General features: G+C 38.9%; 1 protein-coding gene across 18 annotated transcripts in view; it reads left to right on the top strand.

Moving 5' to 3' along the window:
• The window catches only part of ZNF91 (zinc finger protein 91), a 101767-nt gene that overhangs the window by 46964 nt on the left and 33102 nt on the right, over positions 1 to 21701 (top strand). For 3 of the 18 annotated variants that reach the window (XM_063600073.1, XM_063600087.1, XM_063600088.1), the window contains 3 exons: positions 5981 to 6076; positions 6546 to 9027; positions 9207 to 9646. The exons of 1 other annotated variant lie outside the window; for it this stretch is intronic. Coding sequence is in view for 1 of the 17 variants with exons in the window: in XM_063600089.1 (XP_063456159.1) it covers positions 5981 to 6084 (104 nt within the window). In the remaining 16 variants the exon portion in view is untranslated. 14 more of the 18 variants (XM_063600082.1, XM_063600084.1, XM_063600076.1 and 11 more) reach the window with 12 other exon arrangements.

The raw sequence follows: 21701 nt of genomic DNA, 5'->3' as shown, positions 1-21701 counted from the left end.
ACTATAAAAAGAGTGTGCCTTTGGTGTTGCACAGAATCTCATGAGGGAAAAAGGGAGATTTTTTTGTCCACCACTGGAGGGTTTCTAGAGCCAACTTGGTGAGTTTAACAACAGAGGTAATTTTTTTCAACTTTGCCTGAAGATTGAGGCCTGTAGGGTGTGTGGAGAACCCATTTTATACCTAAGGATATAGAGATGCCTTGGGTAATTTGTCTGAGGAAGGCAGGCCCATTATTGGACTGGATGGATGTTGGCAGTCCAAAATTGGGAATTATATGCATGTTGAGAGTTTGTGTGATGACATTTGCACTTTCTGAAGTGTCGGGAATGCTTCTCCTCACCCAGAGAAAGTACGGACAAAGACTAGAAGATAGCAGAGCCATTATTGGGTGGCATGTGAGTGAAGTCTACTTGAAAATCTTGCCTGGGTACCTGGCCCTGGGCTTAGTGGGTAGGAAAAGGCAGTGGCCAAAGGGAACTGTGGGGTGATACTGAGTGGCAGATAGAGCAGGACTGGGTAATCTCTCAAACGCAGCTGGAAAGGTGAAGACAAGTGAGGATAGGGTGGAGAAGTTGCAGGAGAGGTTTGTAATTGACATGGAAAGAGTTGTGGAGGCTTTGGAGGATAGAGATTGTTTGAGAGTGAGGAAGAACGAAGCAGCCTTCCTTGACATACCATGGTCCTTGTTTTTGAAGGTTTTGGGCTTGGTAGTCCTCCTTTTCTTCTGGAGAGTAAAGAGGAGAGAACGAGGACAGGCACAGAAACTGGCCTTGTACAGGTTGTAGGGCTACTTGTTTGGCTTCTCTATCTGCTAGATTTCCCACCAAAATAGGATTGTCTGGGGTTTGGTGGTCCCTGCAATGAATGACGGTAGCTTTCTGCAGGAGTCTGGCAGCTTGAAGGAGCTTGCTGATGAGAGAGTCATTTATGACAGGAGTGTTTTTTTACAGTTAGGAAACTCCATTCTTTCCAGATGGACGAGTGTGAATGCACTATGTGGAACGCATAATGAGAATTTAAATATATGTTGATCTGTTGTCTGGCTGCTAGAGTGAGAGCTCGAATGAGGGTGATGAGTTCAGCTTTTTGGTAGGTGGTGCCTAGGAAGAGCGTATTGGCTTGAACAGTGTGTAGGGGGGGTGACACTATAGCATAGCCAGCATGCCGGCATCCTTGATGTAGGAAGGAGCTGCCATCTACAAACCAAGTAAAGAAGGCATCTGGAAGGGGTTGGTCTGTTAGGTTTGGAAAAGGTATAAGAAAGGTTTGAACAGTGTTGATACAGAAGTATGTAGGATCTTTGGCGTGGCCAAGTTTAGATGGGAGCTGGTTACCATGGTGATGTGCGGAGTTTCTATGAATAGAGCATACAGTTGGAGGAGCCGTGGGGGAGAGAGGAAACTGCGGTGAGCTAGCATGTCTTTCTTTGACGTTATGGATTGAATAAACTGTTAAGTTGGCATGGAGAGATAGTTTAGGCTTTCAAGGGCAAGGACAGCAGCTGCCGTCAATGTTCAGAGGCAGACAGGCCATCCGAGAACTGTGGCTTCAAGCAGTTTAGAGAGGTAGGCAAAAACCTGGAGGGTGTGTCCCTTAGACTAGGTTAGAACACCTACTGCAACTCCACACCATTCATCGGTATAGAGGGAGAAAGGTTTAGTGGTTCCTTCTGGGATAGCTGGGTCTACGTTGGTATACTTTCTCATGGCGTCAGTTAAACAAGAGAGAAAAAGGGCTGGGTTTTTGTTATGACCTTGGGTGATTTCTGAAAGTTTTTCATAGTTTACCGCTTTATGGGCACCCTTTTTGAGTCCTGCAAGGAGACACACAATCATGTGGTCTCGATGGTGGCATCCAGGGACCACATCTTGATAATCTCAGTGGGGTCCTGGTTGGGAACTGCCTGTGCACCAGTAGGCTGGGCAGGAGCCTGGTGATGAATTGTATTGGCGTGCACCTGAGCTAGGGTCTAGATACGGTCCTCGTCTTCTGGGGAGAGGGTGGCAGAGAGGATAATGTAGAGGTCATGCCAAGTTAGTTCATAACACTGGGTGAGGTACTGAAACTCTAATATAAGAGGTAGGGTCTTCTGGAAATGAACTGAGTCTTTTTGTTAATTTGAGAGATCAGTGAGGGAGAAGGGAACGTGAACTCTTAACAACATGTTCAGTTTCTGCCACTTCCTGAAGGGGGCACTGTAGCACAGCCGCTGAAGTAAGAGTGGGGCATGGGCTAAAGGTGGCGCCTGAGCAAGTGTGGATGGGAGAGAAGGAGGAACCTGGAAGTGGTTCCTGCTGAGGGTTTGAACGGGGAAGGGGGGTTGAGTTAACAGGCAGTGGAGGATAGATAGGAGTGTAAAGTGGCGGGATGGGTTTATACAAGCCTCAGGAGAGGGCGGTGGGGGAGGTCAGTGGGTACAGGCAATACTAGAATTGTCCTGAGGAGAGGACGATATAGGAAAAGAAGTGGATACTGCTGACTGGGAAGATGGTGGCTGGGAATATTGCTGCTGAGAAGATGGTGACTGAGAAGATTGTGGCTGAGAAGATAAAGAAAAGGCTTGGGGGTGAAAGAAGATGGTTGAGAGGGAGAGGTAGGGGCTGGGAGGGTGGACAGCAGTCTGCTGGATCCAAAGAGGAAAAAGAGGTAGGGCGGGAAGAGGAAGGCAATCTGGGTGGTGAGAACAGAGGAGGAGGATTTGAACACGTGAGCAAGAATTGCAGAGGTTGGGTTGTGATCTGAGTGCAAAAAAGGCCTGGATATAAGTAATTTCTCCTCATTTTTCCAGCCATCAGCAATAATTGATTAAGTCAGTTAAAATTGTAAAGTCCAATGTTCCATTTGTGGGCCATTTGGACCCATTATCCAATTCGTATTGTGGCCAGATTGAATTGTAAAACAAGACAAGGCACGGATATCTTGACTGAGGCCTAAGGTTTGTAGGTTTTTTTATGAGGCAGCCTAGAAGGATGTCCTTTGGAATGGAAAACTTGAAATTTCCCATAACTGAGGTTAGGCTAGAGAGAACAGGGAAAAGGGGACCATCCTGGGAAGCTGGAGGGAGATGATAAAAGGAGCGATTGTCACCACTGCCTTTTTTGTTCCCAGAACGGGATCAAATGGCTTAGAGGCATCCCCCTAAGACCAAAAGATCAGCAAGTGCCTGGCACATGCCAGAGCCTTCTTGGGCCAACGTTGGATTTTTGGACTGGAGAGACCAAGAGAGGCTGTGTGGATTTTTCCCTGTTAACTGGGCTCCCAGGATACTTACTGGTAGGTGAGATCAGTGACCGAGGGGCATGCACAGACAGGCGACTGGAGGCTGAGGAGCTTCTTTTGTCCAGCTGCTGTACCCAGATGGCCTCCCTCTGGATCTTCAGGGGGTATGTGTCTTCCCTCCAACTGTTCCTGCTTCCACTCTCTTGCTGACGCACGCTGCTGGTGCAAGGGGCTTTGTGCCTTTGAACTAGGCCTGTGGAAGGAGGAGTTATTCATTCCCTTAAGTTTTCGGGAGAATCTTTCAGGGATATAAAACATTCTTATTGGGGTTGCTGCTGGGTCCTCAGATATCAGTGAGGGAGAAAAGTGCACCGTTTAGGTTCCATCTGAATGCTTCATCAGCTCTCTGAAGAACATAATTTTAAAATCCCCACTGAAAAAGGATGGAATTAATAGCCTGGAATAATTTAGAAAGATGTGTATGTAAAGGAATTAATTCAAAGAAATGTGTCTTCTAGAATGCTAAAGAGACAGTATTTAAATAGACTGCTAGAAATTACAAAACATGGGCATCATATGTGGCTTGAACTTTGCATAAAACATGTTTTTCATGATTAGATTCAGATTATAATTTATGTTTTTTGCCGGGCGCGGTGGCTCACCTCTGTAATCCCAGCAATTTGGGAAGCCGAGGCGGGCGGATCACGAGGTCAGGAGATCGAGACCATCCTGGCTAACACGGTGAAACCTCGTCTCTAATAAAAATATAAAAAATTAGCCAGGCATGGTGACGGGTGGGTGAGTAGTCCCAGCTACTCGGGAGGCTGAGGTAGAACAATGGCGTGAACCCAAGAGGTGGAGCTTGCAGTAAGCCAAGATCACGCCACTGCACTCCAGCCTGGGTGACAGAACGAGACTCCATCTCAAAACAAATAAATAAATAATAATAATTTATGATTTTTGGCCAGTAATCTCACAGAAGTCATGTTGCATCCTCGTATATATATCCGCACCTGATGCCAATCTGTCCATTTTATTCACTTGGTTAGCATGTTTCCTGAAGGAATTCTTCACTTTAAAATTACTTTCTAAAAACAGGTATTTTCGAGAGACTTTCTGACTAATGTGCAGAAACAATCACATTTAATCTGAAAGCTCCCCTGTCATGCCAAGTGTCAGGTTCCAGCCCAAGCTGAGGTCTGATAGAAGTCAGTGGGCGAGTGGTGGGTTGCTGGAAAAACACTCGAGGAATTGTGGGCAGTTTTGATATGGCTTTATTATCTCTCTGGGCAGAAGCCTGGGCATGAGCCATGTGTGCAGGGTCAGCGGCTTTACTCTCTCTCTTCCCCTCCTGTCCACCTGTCTGTGTACTCCTTACACACGATAGTGGCTCAAAGCCAAGTATGAGCTTACAGAACTAGGTTACATAATGAGCAGAATTGTGCACCTGCACTCAAACTCACTGAGTCATGCTGAACCAGATGTTTACCTCAGCTTATTATTGACCACAGCACATCCATTTTTCTTACATCCCTTATCTTAATAGTTTCTCCTGTTTATATCTTGCTTTGGAAAATGAAGGCTGTCATCTTTGTTCACTGGTCATATACATGGGGACAAAACTCAGGTTCTATCACTAGATGTTTTACAAACTATTTTCCTTAAGTTAGAATCATTTATGTCATTGGTGAGTTTGTTAGCAATGCAGTAACTCAGGTCTCATCTCAGATCTCTTGAATTGGAATCCATATTTTAACAAAATCTGCAGCTCATTGATATATACGTTAAAATTGGAGAGGTACCTTCTAACTTACTGTGACTTCTCCATATGAGAACTGGACAGAACTTACTGTGTATAATGTAAATATGGCACTCAAAACTGTATATGCTTGTGTTTATGCCATAAATTTTATGCTGTATTATTCAGAAAACTACAGTACCTACACTGGTTTTGTGGATCTTTTTTCATTTTCTTTCCTCAGAATGCAAAAATATATTAGAGAATCTTTCTCTATTTAACAATATTTTATTGGATAATTCCAGTCTCTGTAACTCTCAAACACCTAGAGTAAAATTAACAATTCTGCCCATGGCCATTTGCTAAATATGTGTGGGTGTTTGGGTTTGTTTAGGAAATGTTAACATTCAAGGCTTTGGCCATAGAATTCTCTCAAGAGGAGTGGGAATGTCTGAATCCTGCTTAGTGAAATTTGTGTAGAGATGCAATGTTAGAGAACTATAGAAACCTGGTCTCTCGGTGAGAATAAATATTCCCCAGATTTTCTAATATACCATCAGGCTTCTATTTTCTCCCTTTGTAGAATGATTTTGGGAGGTTTTGCTCTGCATAAATTATTTTTAGATCAGTACTTTTAAGAAAAACTTGAAGGTTTATTGGAATAGATAAGAAAATCTTCAAGATGTTTTATCTTAATAGGAACCTTCCCCTCTCTTGAGCTAATCTGTATCCTTCACTCTAGATTAATGATAATTCTAGAAATTCAGTGGCATTAAATACTGTTGCACAAATATTAAAATCCAATATCCAGCACTAATTTTATATTCAGTATTGGATAGTAGAGCTAAGGACCCAGAAATGTCACATATGTTTTAAATATTCAAAAGTTTCTGTCAGAAAACAGTATTTTGGAATTAAATTTCTAGAGTCTTTCATAATATTCTCTCCTCTCTACTGAACATAGTACTAGGTTGGTAACTGGAGGATCCCAGAAAGTCATGCTAATTTTTCTAACAAAACAGGCCTTGCTGTCTCTAACTCTGATCTGATATCCTGCTTTGAGCAAATAAAAGAGCCCTGGAATGTGAAGAGACATGAGACAGTAGTCAGCTTCTCAGGTAGGTAAGCATGAATGAAGCAGATAACAGAGACGAGGGATACGAAGGTCAGAAAGAATTTCAGACCTTAAAATGTGGTATAGAATGCTCTGCTTCAATGGAAAGGTTTCCTAAAAAGCCATTTATTTCTCTAGCTCCCAAATAGGAGCATCTTTTGTCCCATACCCTTAAATTCTTTAAGGATCCTACTTCCTATTTAGTGATTTTCCTTAGAGGGTACCGTGAGAGCTAAAGTCCTCTTTATGGCTTATAAGGTACTGCATGATATGCCTGCTCTTCCATTGTTTTGGGGGAGTATAAGAATATTTCTGAGTATTTTAGAGGAACTGCATGTTAGATCATTTAATGTTTCTTTTCCCATCATGTCTGAAATGTGTAAGAGGAGTGGTGATATTAAGATTTGTTTCAGAAATCACAGGAACATGAATGACAGATGTTACTTATTTCTCTATTTTTTTTTTTATATTAGCAATCCTAACAGATTTCAAGTGATAGCTCATCATTGTTTTCATTTGCAGTTGCCTTTTGGTAGGTGATATTGAGCACTTTTTTATATATCTATTGGTCATTTGTATATATTTGTTGGCAAAATATTTTTTTCACTCTTTCAACCATTTTTTAGTTGGATTATTATTGTTGTTATTATACTTGCTTTTGCTTTGAATTTTCTATATATTTTGAATATTAAGCTTTTCTGATATATACAGTTTGCTGTTGTGAGCATGCTGCAATAAATGTGCAAGTATACGTATCATTTTCATATAATAAACTATTTTTCTTTGGGTAAATACCCAATGATGAGATTTCTGAATCAAATGATAGTTCTGGCCAGGCGTGGTAGCTCACGCCTGTAATCCCAACACTTTGGGAGGTAGAGGCAGGCAGGTCATGAGGTCAGAAGTTTGAGACCAGCCTGAGCGATATGGTGAAACCCCGTCTCTACTAAAAATACAAAAGTTAGCCAGGCGTGGTGGCACTTGCCTGCAGCCCCAACTCCTCAGGAGGCTGACACAGAAGAATTGCTTGAACCTGGGAGTCAGTGGTTGCAGTGAGCTGAGATCATACCACTGCACTCCAGCCTGGACAACTAAGACTCCGTCTCAAAAAAAAAAAAAAAATGGCAGTTTTATTTTTAGTTGAGATTGAGCATTTTTTTCATATGCGTGTTGACTATTTGTATGTCTTTATTGAAAAATGATTAGTAATGTTATTTGCTCAATTGTCAATAGAATTCTTTATTATTACTATTATTATATTTTTGAGTTGAGTTATTTGTAAGTACTGAATATTAGTTCCATGTTGGCACGTAGTTTGCAAATATTTTCTTTTATTCTGTAGCTTGCATATTTACCCTGTTGATTTTTTTTTTCTGTGCCAAAACTTTTAGTTTGATTTCCATTTGTCTATTTTTTATAATAATAATAATATAATAAATAATAATTTAATAATAGTTTTCTTTGTTGTGTCCTTGGCTAGTTTTGGTATCAGGGTGATACTGACCTCTGAGTGACTTAGGAAGAGTTTTATTATCCTCAATTTTTGGTAACAGTTTCAGGAGGATTATTATTCTTTGTACACTTGGTAGAATTTTGCTGTGCATTTAGTCCTGAGCTTTTCTTTGTCAAGACATTTTTTTTTATTGCTGACTCAATCATGCTACTCAGTATTGGTTTGTTCAGGTACTCTATTTCTTCCCGACTCTATCTTGGGAGGTTGTTTGTTTCCATGGATTTATTCATTCTTTCTAGGTTTTCAGGTTTGTGAGTGTCTAGTTGTTTATAATCGTTTCTAGTGATCTTCTGTATTACTGTTGTATCCATTGTAATGTCTGTTCTTTTATATCTGATTTTGTTTATTTAGATTTCTATTCTATTTGTGGTTAATCTAGCTAGCAATTTACCAATTTTGTCTTTTTGAAAAACCAACTCTTTATTCTGTTGGTCATTTTTATTGTTTTTGGACTTCATGTCATTTGGTTCTGTTCTGATTTTTATTTATTTCCTCTTCTAACTTGGGATTTGATTTGTTATTAATTTTCTAGTTCTTTGAAATGTGATGTCAGGTCCTTAATATGTAAGCTTTCTATTTTTTTGATGCAGGCCTTTAGGCTATTAACTTCCCTCTTAGTACTACATTTGATGTATCTCACAGGTTTTATTATATTGTGTTTCTATTTCCATCTTTTTTCCCACAAATTTTTAATTTTCATCTTATTTTTTTTTTTTTTTTTTTTTTTTGAGATAGGTTTTACACTGTCACCCAGGCTGGAGTGTAGTGGCACAGTGTTGGCTCACTGCAACTTCCGCCTTCCAGGCTCAAACGATCGTTTTATATTAGCCTCCCGAGTAGCTAGGACCATAGGTGCACACCACCACACCTAGCTATTTTTTCATATTTTTTTTTGTAGGGACAGGGTTTTGCCATGTTGCCCAGGCTAAGGTTAAACTTCTTACCTCAGGTGGTCCACCTGTCTCAGCCTCCCAAAGTGCTGGGATTACAGGTGTGAGCCACCACCCCTGGTCAACCATCATAATTACTTCATTTACATAGTCACTGTTGAGGAGTATGTTATTTAAATTCTTTGTAAATTTATAGTTTCTGAAATTTCTGTTGATACTGATTTGTAGTTTTATTCTACTGTGGTCTAAGTAGGTAGTTCGTGTAATTGTGATTTGGGGGGATACTTTGTTGATTTGCCAATTTCCTATCTCAATGGTCTCTCTAATGCTGTGAGTAGAATTTTGAATTTCTCCACTATTATTGTATTACTGTCTATCTCGTTCTATAGATTTAATAATATTTCTTTGTAAATCAGGGTGCTGTGATGTTGGGTTCATATATATTTAGAATTGTTATATCTTTTGGCTGAAATGATTTCTTTATTATTGGATGATGATCTTCTTTATCCTTTTTTGTTACAGCTTTTTAATTTAAAGTCTGTTTTATTTGATGTAAGTATAGATACTACTATTTACTTTTGGTTTCTGTTTGTGTTAATATATTCCCCCCCATTTGCCTTTAATCTATATGTGTCTTACAAGTAAGGTGAGATTTTTGTAGGCAACATAGATTTGCGTTATTTTTTCTCATTCATTTCATAAATCTATACTTTTTTTTTTTTTTGAGACAGAGTCTTGCTCCATCGCCAGGCTGGAGTGCAGTGGCGCAATCTCGTCCCACTGCTCACTGCAACCTCTGCTTCCCCTATTGAAGTGATTCTCCTGTCTCAGCCTCCTGAGTAGCTGGGACTACAGGCACACACCACCACGCTCAGCTAATTTTTGTATTTTCAGAAGAGACGGGGTTTCATCATATTCACCAGGCTGGTCTTGATCTCTTGACCTCGTGATACCCTCACCTCACCCTCCCAAAGTGCTGGGACTACAGGCGTGAGCCACCGCACCCAACCAAATCTATACATTTCAATGAAGCATTTAATTTATTTATATTCAAGGTAAATATTAATATGTAAGGTTTTGTTACTATCATAATGTTAATTATTTTCTTGTCTTATTTTTTCTTTTTATCTGTCTTTGTAGTTTAATAAAATTCTGTCATGTTGTGATTTGATTTCACTTTGTTTTGTTTTGTAAGACCTGTTAGTTTTATACTTTTATATATTTTAATAATGGTGAATATCAATCTCTTGTTTTTATATTAGAATTTTTTTTAACATCTTTCATAGGCCCAGTCTAGTGGTAATTAGTTTCCCCAGCATTTATTTGTCAGGGTAAGACTTTATATTCTTCATTTGTGAAGGTTATTCTAACTTGATATAAAATTTTTGGCTGGCAGTTTTCTTTTTTTTCAGCACTCTAAAAGTGCCATCCCATTCTCTTCTGGTCAGTAAAGTTTCTGCTGAGAAGTCTGCTTTTAATCTAATGTGGTTTTCTTTATAAATTACTAGATGCTTTTCTTTTGCTTATTTTAGAATTACTTCCTTCACTTTGACTTTAGATATTCTGATTATCATGTGCCATTATGATGTCTGTTTTGCAATATATTTTGTTTATATTTTGTTGTATTTTGTTTGCTGAGCTTCCTGTGTATGTATGTCTAATTCTATTGCTAGAGTTGGAAAGTTTTCATCAATTGTTTTCTTAAATAGGTTTTCTAAACTTTTTGATGTTTTTTCTTCCTCAGAAACACTGATAATTTTGAAGTTTAGTTACTTCATGTAGTCGGAAACAAAGTCTTCATTCATTCTTTTTTATTCTTTTCTCCTTATTTTTGTCTGAGTGTATTATTTTAAAAGACCTGTTTAAAGGTTTGAAAATTCTTTTTATGTTTCTTCCAGTCTATTATTGAATCTTTGAATGTATTTTCTTTTGCCTGCAATAAATCTTCAGTTCCATAATTTTTGTTTCAGTTTCTATTAAAAGATATCTATCTCCTTGGAACATTTCCCATTTGGACTCTAAATTTATTTATTTATTTTTGTATTGGTTTTCAGATTTCTCTTGCCTCTCTTTGAGCTTCTTTAAAATCTATATTTTAAAGTATTTTAAAGCCATTTCAATGAATTTTTTTTTCTTAGAGTACTGGAGAATTATTGTGTTCCTTTGAAAGTGTCATAAGCCTTGCTTTTCTGTGTTTCCTGTGTCTTTATATTGATTTCTGCACATCTGGAGAAATAGTTGTATAATTTTATTTTCGAATTTACGGAGGAAGTTTTTTTTTTTTTTTTTGAAGTTATTACCATAATGTTTATTGCATAGGGCCATGTGGCTTTACTTTTGGGTTTGTGCAGTGGGAAAGACTGTATGAGTTTCTTCAGTATAAACAAATATATATATATATATATATATATATACACACACACACACGTACACACACATATATATACATATCTGTGTATGTGTGTGTTTATAAATACATATATATATAAAACAAATGTTTTATTGGCTCAGGGGTCATCTTTTCTCTTAGGTTGATTTTGAATTCTAAGTCTAAGTCTAAGTCTCAGAAAACAATAAATTTATCTTTGTTGTGTTGGTCATTGAGGGCCAGCACACCTGACATGAAAGAGTAAGAAGGTAGGGTGGGGTAGATGCTGAGAAATTACTTAATAGTTATAATGTACATTATTCGAGTGATGGATACCATAAAAGCCCTGACTTCACTATGCAATCTATGCATGTAACTAAATTATACTTGCACCCAACACATTTGTATAAATAAATTAAACACAACCACTAGTTAAAACTTGCTATCTTGCTTATTCACACAGACAAATACGTTATAAATGTTTCCCATGACATTAACTATTATTGATACAGGAGTTAAAAGCAGGAGAATGGCGTGAACCTGGGGGGCAGAGCCTGCAGTGAGCGGAGATCACGCCACTGCACTCCAGCCTGGGCGACAGCGAGAATCCGTCTCAACAAAAACAAAAATGAATAAATAAATAAATAATTTAGGCAGATAGTGAGTGAGGGCAAAAACAGTCCTTGGTAAAGTTTTCCTTTTAATAAAAACCCCCAAATTATTTCTTTTTAACAAAGAGCAGACTGTAAGATTGAGCTGCAGACATAGATAAGCAAGCTGGAAGCTTGCATGAGTAAATGCCTGCAGCTCTGCTAATAGGAAAAGGAGCTACCTGGAAAGGACACATGTTCAAAATGGTGGCTCCATCTTCCCTTTTCTTTGTAAACCACGTGTAGAGTAACAGGCAACATGGTGCTGGCAAATGCTCCATTTGCATAATTGAAGATTAGGGTGGGGCAGCCAGCTTCCTCCTAAGCTGTGTAAACATCCATACCTGATCCAGCCAATCTTTGGCCCCTATGTAAATCAGACACCGCCTCCTGAAGGCAGTCTGTAAAATCCAATGCACTTCTCTGCAAGCTAGAAGTCCCACTCTTTCTCAGGAGAGAGAGCTATTCTCCTTTCTCTTTCTTTTGCCTATTAAACCTCTGCTCCTAAACCAAGTTTTTCTGTGTCCATGTACTCGATTTCCTTGGTATGAGATGATGAACCTCAGGTATTCACCCCAAACAAGTGATTCCACTTCATTATGTTAAAATTAATATATTAGTTAAAATTACTATATTAAGAAATGTAGCACATTTTAAAGGCTGCTGATGCACAGTGTAAAACCTGCCATATACAAATATGACATCAAATTGTACTTCCAGTAACAGTGTTAGAAAGCTCTTGTTTCCCTACAATTATCATTTATGAAGAGTTTAATGGAACATGTTATTTTAAAAAGTATTTTCTGGGGTTCCAAGATGGCCGAATAGGAACAGCTCCAGTCTACGGCTCCCAGCATGAGTGACGCAGAAGACAGGTGATTTCTGCATTTCCAACTGAGGTACTGGGTTCATCTCACTGTGACTTGTTAGACAGTGGGTGCAGCCCGTGGAGTGTGAGCTGAAGCAGGGTAGGGCATCACCTCACCCAGAAAGCACAAGGGGTCGGGGAATTCCGTTTCCTAGGCAAGGGAAGCCGTGACAGATGGTACTTGGAAAATTGGGACACTCCTACCCTAATGCTACACTTTTCCAACGGTCTTAGCAAACGGCACACCAGGAGATTATATCCTGTGCCTGGCATGAAAGGTCCCATGCCCATGGAGCCTTGCTCACTGCTAGCACAGCAGTCCGAGATCAAACTGCAAGGTGGCAGCGAGGTTGGGGGAGGGGCGTCCACCATCGCTGAGGCTTGACTAGGTAAACAAAGCAGCCGGGAAGTTTGAATTGGTTGGAGCCCACTGCAGCTCAAGGAGGCCTGCCTGCCTCTGTAGACTGTGCCTCTGAGGGCAGGGCATAGCTGAAGAAAAGGTAGCAGAAACTTCTGCAGACTTAAACATCCCTGTCTGACAGCTTCGAAGAGAGTAGTGGTTCTCCCAGCACAGAGTTTGAGATCTGAGAATAGACAGACTGCCTCTTCAAGTGGCTCCCTGACCCCCGAGTAGCCTAACTGGGAGACAACTCCCTGTAGGGGCCAACTGACATCTCATACAGCCGGGTGCCCCTCTGAGACGAAGCTTCCAGAGGAAGGATCAGGCAGCAACATTTGCTGTTCTGCAATATCTGCTGCTCTGCAGCCTCTGCTGGTACCCAGGCAAACAGAGTCTGGAGTGGACCTCCAGCAAACTCCAACAGACCTGAAGCTGAGGGTCCTGACTGTAACAAACCTCCACGCTGTGCACATGTACCCTAGAACTTAAAGAATAATAAATAAAAAGTTTAAAACATTCCAGTTAAAAAAATTCTTTTTTGGTATGTGAAAAACTGGCGTCTCATTATTTTAATATGCATTTTAGTAACTATTTAGGTAACTTGGTTTTATATATGTTTAGTGTACTACTTTTGAATTACCTAGTAAGGTCTTCTGCTTATTTTGCTACTGAATTATTTAACTTTTTACTGATTTGTATAAGCTTTTGGTAACCCCATTATAATAATCATTTGTTCAAAATTATTTTACATATATCTCCATTCAGCTCCGAGTGTTCATATTCAATGTTTTTGAGAGAAAAGAAGTCCGTCCCTTCTAAAATTGTCTACTCTCTAAGGAGTTTAAATAAGTACCAATTAGTAAATACAATTAGGGAAATTTAAACATTGTCTAATTGAATTTGATTTGTGGAAAATAAATGTTTCTCACCTTCTATTATTATTTAACCATGTATAGGAAGGCAGCCAATACATTCTGGGCTGAAAAGTCTCTTTTTAAAAAGGGAAAAGGTATTCTCTCAAAAAGGGTACCAAATTACAAGTTTGCACTGCACGTTGCTGAGCACATTGTCTTTTTTCAAGCTTAAACTTTCTAAAATGTTAGCAGTGTTCCCTCTGAAACACAGAGCTGCTCACATTACAGCCCTGCTCCAAAACATTTGATGGCTCATAACAGCCTACACAGCTGAGCCCCCCATCCATTTTCCTAAGGCCAGTATCTCTCATCATGCCAACTCTACACAACACTCCCAAACTATATTCTCTTGTCACACTCTACTTCTTGTCCTACCCTGTCCTCAAATAAGCCTTATATTTTAATACTTCAAGTCCTGTACTTAAACTACTTTTTTGCCTAAATTTACATTTCTTCTTTCCCACACTCTTCCTCTACACATGGAAAACATGTACATTTGAGGGTATCACCTTTTCTTTGCACTGCAACTTTTCACTTGCCAGTTCTCCACTTGTTCTTGCTGGTTGTGAGTCACTGGTGAATTTTAGAACTAGAACCATATTATATCAATCTTTATAGTTCCGCAGCCTGGTACCAGGTGTGGGCATCAAAAAATGGTTCCCAATCCAAGCTTGCTGAAAGTGATATTCAACAGATGACAAAAGAAAGGAGCCAGAATGCTGGTCTGCTAATCCACATTGCTTTCCACTATTGCTTTGCTGAAACTCTCCCAATGTCATGAGAAATATAACAATGATAATAATAATACTAGCAGTAAATACAGAAGACAAGTCAGTTAAAACTGAGCTGGTAGCATGCATGACTTCATTTCTCTATTTATTCCTAGTTTCAAAATAGTCCTTATCCACAGATAGGAAGAAACAGGAAACAGACCCTCAAGTGCTTATCACAATGCAAGATTTGCCAATTTCATAACTTGTTCAGGCACCCTCATAAAAGAATCTAGGCACACTGGTGACCCCATCTCAAACACACTCAAAACACAGAAGGTCTTCCTCTCACTGTCCTCCAGTACATGTGGCTCCTCCTGCTTAAAAAGCAAAACAACAAAGAAATAATACCTCCCAGAGGCTATCACAGTTGAGCTTGGACAAATCTTTAGATTAGATTAGTAGTCAAGCCAATTCAATTGTTGCCTTTACTTGGCTCATATCACGTTATGAACTTTTTAGGATCACCCCAATGCAAATTCTGAGGCAAAACCTTGAGTTTCTATAATATGTAAAGTAACAATAACCTATTATAACAAACCAATAGACCTGTTCTCAAGGCGTTGGGCCTGCCCAAAGCAAAACTAAATTTCCCAAACACTTATGAGTGTACAGTTTGAAATCTCTTCAAAAGGAGGTTTCATATGGGTCCTTGAACAGGGCTCAGCACTTCCAGTGAGGTTAAAAGTGGGTGTCCACAAAAAAGGTTTCAAAAGATAAGAGAGTCCCCCATGATCCACCACACAGAGGACCAGCAGAATCGCAGAGTCCATGCCCACCATTTTTCACTTCTGGAATATTTCCCACCATGTGAAAGACCACCTCTTTTTCACACATTATCCTTTGCAATGAGAACATGGTAAAAATTTGATCCTTGACAGGCTTTGTTCAGGGTTTCACTCTTCTTTCCCACTGGGTCTCAGCCTGCTAGTATTCTGCTTTAGTGTCTTGTTGAACCTCCCCTCTTTAAGGGCACACACATCCAAGTCAGTCAGTTCATGTAGTAACACGACCTATGCAAGCCCCTCAGTCCACAGAATACCAATCTCCATTCCTGATCATCACAGAAGGGAAGGTCCCACTTATGTCGTCAAATATTAGCTAAAATGAGGTGTTGACTAGGTAAGCTGTGATTTATTTCTGGAAATCAGGACGCTGTCCTAGCACACTTATACTTTTTCCTTGGGGTGCCCATCTTTTCGCTTGATGTGCCTAACAGGGAGAACTCTGCACACAGGAGATTTTCAGTTAGTATTTGTTTGGTGAACGAATCGTGTCTCTATGGTAGGTAGTCTGGCAGGGGTCAGAAGCACAGCCCTGGAGACAAACTTAACAGTTTGAGTTCTAATAGCTGGCTGCCTCCCTGGGTCTCTGTTTTCTCACGTGAATCCTGAGGATAATAATTACATCTACATCCCTCTGTCATGTAATGAATGAAAAAGATGATGTGTTAAAAAAAAAAATTAGGATGCTGGTAGCTAGTGGTCAGTAATTGTTAGATCTTATGACTTCTGCTCTTACTGCCATCATGGTGAGTGTGTTTCTATGTAAAAAAGCTAACAACCAACAAAGGGTGAAAATTAAAGTTCAACTTTTGATTATTGACTTACAGACTGGATTCCTATCGATTAATAATAGGTCTAGCACAGGTAGAAGAGAAACAGAAAGATTTAACTTCTGGTTTATATGATTTAATGCAAATACAAACAAACCTGGCTAAGAAATGGTTTTCACCAAAGTTTGTCTGCAACTTGAATATTGTAGGTTAAACTTACTTAAAAGTACTCTAGACAGATTTGTTTATAATAGAAGCATGTCATAGTTTCTGGTGTTTAGGACTGGATTTCTGTTTATTTAATTTTCTGAAGAGACACCAGAGACAGCGCTAGCTACTATCAGACTTCTTAGAGACAAGCTGGGCAAATGAGCCCTTACAAAATTCCATTTACTGTAAAGATAATAATGAAATAAATAATAATCTCTAAACATAAGAATTTGACCAGTGTTAACCACTCCACTTCTCCAATACACTGATACTTCTCCCTTTCTCTTAGCATAACACAAAACAAACACATAACCACACACTATCCACTCTCCAGTGCAGAACAGAGTAACAAAGGCGCACAGCAAGCTTCAGAACACACAGACCACCATGTTCACCACATCTACATCTAGAGCTGCTTAAAAAAAGCCAAATCTATGAGAAACTGAGAAGATGAGTGACCACCCTGTTTTCAGCACTTACTGTCACAAGAAGACCAAACATGCACACACACTCATTCTGAGGCACAGCATCCACTTTCCTGAAGAAAGAGTAATTTTACAGCATATATCCTGATCTCACATTCTTAGCAACATGACACTGGCTTTGGGCATGCAAAGAATAGGCATATTACGGACAACCCTAAGACACATCACATGGCCTGTATTACCAGATATAATTTTTAATTTCTCTGAAGTAAACTCAAATTACTTCTCTGAAGTAAACTCAAATTTCAAACTTGTATTTCTTTATTAACTTATTTAATTAATTTCCTCAGGGACTTCACAGAAAATATATTCAACTTTCATTCACTTAGTCTTACCACAATAGAAGGTCTAACATATACAGAAGACAGCCATATGTAAGACATGCCAGTACCCCAAAGCATAGAAAATGTAACACACCAGGGCCTTGAGGAAGCAGCACTATAACAGTGCAAATACACAAATATTTAGGAAAACTTACATCACCCAACAGACAGCATGTATGGTCACCATTATCCAGCACTCTCCAAAATAAGTAGCTATGAGTGGCTTATCCAAAAGTTGCCTTATATATACTTGTCACCACAAATTGTTTCTGAACATACTATTGATTCCAATTTTGGGTATTCACAACATGGTAATTATCTGGTAAGATATATTTATGACTAACTTGTAATTAGACTTCTAAATGCATACATACGCTTGGGTCACAGTGAGGCAAAAAACTCTGAGTTATTTGTAGAGTACCTTAAGATTTAACTTCTCAAAAACCATATTTAAGCTTAGCTTTAGAAGTATTCTTCCCAGCATCCCTTCACCAAGCTATTTCAATTTTTTAAAGTGAGGAGTAGGGAGGGCTTTTTAAAGTATTATTCCTTTATATTCAGTTTCTCTTATCCCATATAGAAATGGAATAAAGCATGGTGTCCATCCTAATGATATTTATAGGTGTGGTGATGCAGAAATATCCATGGGCTCAAGCAAGAGATGAAAAATCATATTCTCCCCAAAATGGGAAAATCAGTGCTACCAGGGGCCCAAAGGGATGTTCAGGTTACATCTGTCAGGATTAATACCATAACAGAGGACCATCTTTGGAGCACAGTGGGGCTCACCTCCGATTCTGGTGAGTCATGTGGATGACATCAGAGACAAGCATTACCCAAAATGAGCATCCCAATAAGACTTTCATGTGAGATGGTATTAGAAGACTTTTTTTTTTTTTTTCTTTTGAGACGAAGTCTGGCTCTGCTGCCAAGGCTGGAGTGCAGTGGCACAATCTCGGCTCACTGCAACCTCCACCTCCCAGGTTCCAGTGATTCTCCCGCCTCGGCCTCCCGAGTAGCTGGGATTACAGGCGCCCGCCCCAACACCCGGCTGATTTTTATATATTTAGTAGAGGCGAGTTTTCACCATGTTGACAAAGCTGGTCTCGAACTCCTGACATCAGGTGATCCGCCTCAGCCTCCAGAAGTGCTGGGATTACAGGCATGAGCCACCATGCCTGGCCGCGAGTCCCAGTAAAACTTTTATGTGAGATGGTCTTAGAAGATGGTGGCCCAATTCACACAGAAGAGGATGGCTGTGCAGCCAAGTGAGACACATATTTTTTCTCAGGAGCAGAAATCTTAAGGTAGAAGATGGTCACTCGCTGAGTAGTTGAGGCATGCCTTGATGGAACTCTCTGGGGGTCAGATTGCACGCTGTCTCCCTGAGTTGCATAAAGCACAGGACAGCCTGCCTGCACTCCAGCTTCTAGCATGTACCAACTCAGCAGACAACATCACTATTTTGTTTGCCATTAAAAAATATAGTACAATCTCAAGGACTGCTTAGGGGTAGGTAGAAAGTCTGTCATCACCAGAAGTATTTAAATGCTGGCTAGACAAACACTCTGTGGAAATAAGTTTCACTCTTTGTGAAAGGGGTAAAATGAATCATTTTCTTTGGCACTGACAGAGCTAGTGAAGATCTTAGCATCCAGTAGATAAACAGCAACTTCCGTTTACTACATAAACTTTATTTTCACAGATTACTGCTGAAGCAAAATATTGATATATCTCTAAGACATTAAGCATATCACAAGACCACTTATGTTCTTTATGGGCTTTCAATTAAGAAATGACTTGAAAAATCAGGCCTTGAAAGGAGTTCTGATGCTCCTAATTAGCATCAGAACTGCTCTGATGGGCTTAAGCCATCCTGAGAGTCCTAGCTTGCTTCCTACCCGAAGTCTCTTCTCATGAATCCTATACTTCCAAGTCAAACAGATAAGGCATCACTAAATCAAATACAAACTTCAACACTCTTAACATTTAGGTGTACATCTCATCTGAAAATCATTCAAAAGCTCAGGTCATCTACAAGAAATCTTTTCTTTGCATTTTAGTATCAAAAAATTGAAAGAAGGAAAAGAATAGGAGAAAGCCATTTATTTTCATAGGTAAGAATGTAACATTGGTTTATCAGTTACATAAGTATATTTAATGCGTCATCCATGCCAGGTACATAATTTTTAACCAAATAAAACACATTACAAGTGGAGAAATAGCTAAAAACATGGAAAACATATACATAACTCTTTAAAGGGTAGGGAACATGCCCTGTTCATATACATTGCTTAATCCAGCATTCCAGTCTCAGTGAGGCACCACCATCCACCCAGCTATAAAATCCAAGATCAGGAAGTTATCTATCCCTTCCCCACACCATCCAATCAGCAAGCCTCTCTTACCTCTTAAACCTTTATCAAATCCATTTGAGCTCCCATCTTTACTGTCACGATGCTGCAGGCCATCACTGCTTTTCAAAGTTTTCATAAACTAGCCTTCTAACTGATCTTCCAAACAGAAGGCCAATCATTATTTCCTTCTACCAGGTCTATTTACTACTTGGGTAAAAATAGTCCTTAGCATGCAAATTTCCTCATACTACTTTTTGATGAAATCATACTACTTTGAAAACTACAGTTTTCAAAGCTTTCCAGAGTTCTTACAATCTGCTCTAGCCCCTATCTACTTCATCATTCCTGTCATTCACCTCATTCAGTGTCTTTTCTTCTTCCAGACACTGTACTTCCCCCATTTCCCTGACACATCCACCTTTTCAACCTCAGGGCTTTTGTACCAGCTGTTCTCTGAAGCATTCTTTTTCCTTCTATCACACATCCTTCAGATATTAGCTCAAATGTTCCTTCCACAGGATGCCTTCCTTGACCTGCATCCTGGCATCCTCCATTGCTCTCCCATACACAAAGGCCAAACTTTACTTCATAGCTTCTTGTCATACTTAACTTTGAGCAGTTAACACTGATAGAAGTGACCTGTTCATGGCTAGATGAGTCTCTCTCAATGTGATCTATCTTTAATGAGATTAGCAACTGTATGTCTTTGCCATACCAGTAGGCTTGGTGGTAAAGACAGAACCTTCACAAGCAGATATTTGGATATTTATGGACTAAATACAGATCTGTAAAAGTAAAAAAAAAAATGGGAATGGTAAATTTGGTAGTAAAAAACTGTCTTCTAAAAGGAGGCTAAGTCTGATAGAAAAAAATTGTACTTAGGAAAATTAAGTTGTGAAACCTTAATAAGCTTTTGAACACAAAAATCGTTCTTTGAAAACTTAATTTCATAATTTAAATACAAATCAAATTCAGAGAAACACAAGTTAAGACTCCTTTAAGTTACTCTTGGTTTAAAACTTTGAAGTAGAATATTTTAACCAAATACATATAGATTTAACCAACCAAATCACAGAAAACCTGTTCGGGTTGTTAATTAAACCATTATAAACCACTTAACAAACAATTAAAACTCTAAAGTAAAAGATAAAATGGCTTTAAAAATCTATTTTCTGTATCACAGAGGAAAATACACAAGCCTCCTCAGAAATGAAACTAAGTTAGAATATTATGTCTAAATGTATCTGCCAGGTATGAGTCTAAATACTAGTTAGCATGTAAGCACTTATTAAAAGACATTTAAAGTTAGTAACGTATCTTTAATCAATCAGGATTTCATCTTGTATAAAGATACTAAGGATATTTCACCCACAATGCAAACTTTTTCTTTGTTAAAAATATATTGTTTGACAAAAAAAAACCCATTCAAATGTTTCACCTCGTGTTTCAGAACACCTACCTTATCTTCTGGGTATCCCTTTTATTTCTGAAGATACATGTACCTCTTTTAAAAGAAAGTTAAATTTTTGATTTTTAGTAGTTAGAACAATGCTTTGTTGTTTTTAACAATAAAGTATCAGGGTAAAGTATGTTCTCCTAAAACAGTATGCATGATTCTTTTTATAAATATATAATCAATTATTATCAAGTATGTACATTGCACACACATCAAGCAAGATTTATACCCTGTAGGTTTCTGGTATTGCATTCAATTTTTAAAACCAAGAATTATGGAATAAAGAGAATGTATGTACAAAGCAACACTCCTATTAACTCATGCCACTAGTGAAACAAAACTCTAAATAAGTAGAGAAAACGGGTTCACACATTGGAGCTCTGAAATGATCTGGGTCCTTTATCTGTGCATTTATTTTTCCTATTGAATTTGAAGTTCAAACCAAAATCCATTAAAAATGTTTAGAATTATTAAAGGCCACAGTGTGACAGCTTTTAGTGCAAGCAGGCATTAGCAAGCATTTTCTTTTCTCTTTAAGCTGAGCCAACTTTTGTTTTAGAATTTCTGTAATTCAACAGTATTTCCCACCAAAGCACCAAAATCTTTTCCACCTTGCAGCAAACTACGGCATGACAGATGTGCCAAAGTTGTTAGTTTATACCCACTTCCTTTGCTGAATGTGTAGTAATAGTTAGGCCTTAGCTTCCAATTTACATGATGGTATTCTCCAAAATCTTCAAAAATTTCATTTTTATATCAGAAATCAGCATGCAAGTCCAGGCATGGTGTCTTATGCCTGTAATCCCAGCATTTTGCCAGGCCGAGGCAGGCGGCTCACCTGAGGTCAGGAGTTCAAAACCAGCCTGACCA

Source organism: Pan paniscus, chromosome 20 (genome assembly GCF_029289425.2).
Source record: "Pan paniscus chromosome 20, NHGRI_mPanPan1-v2.0_pri, whole genome shotgun sequence".
NCBI lineage: Eukaryota > Metazoa > Chordata > Mammalia > Primates > Hominidae > Pan > Pan paniscus.
Note: the sequence above shows the minus strand (reverse complement) of the source record. Positions and strands in the feature narration are given on the sequence as shown.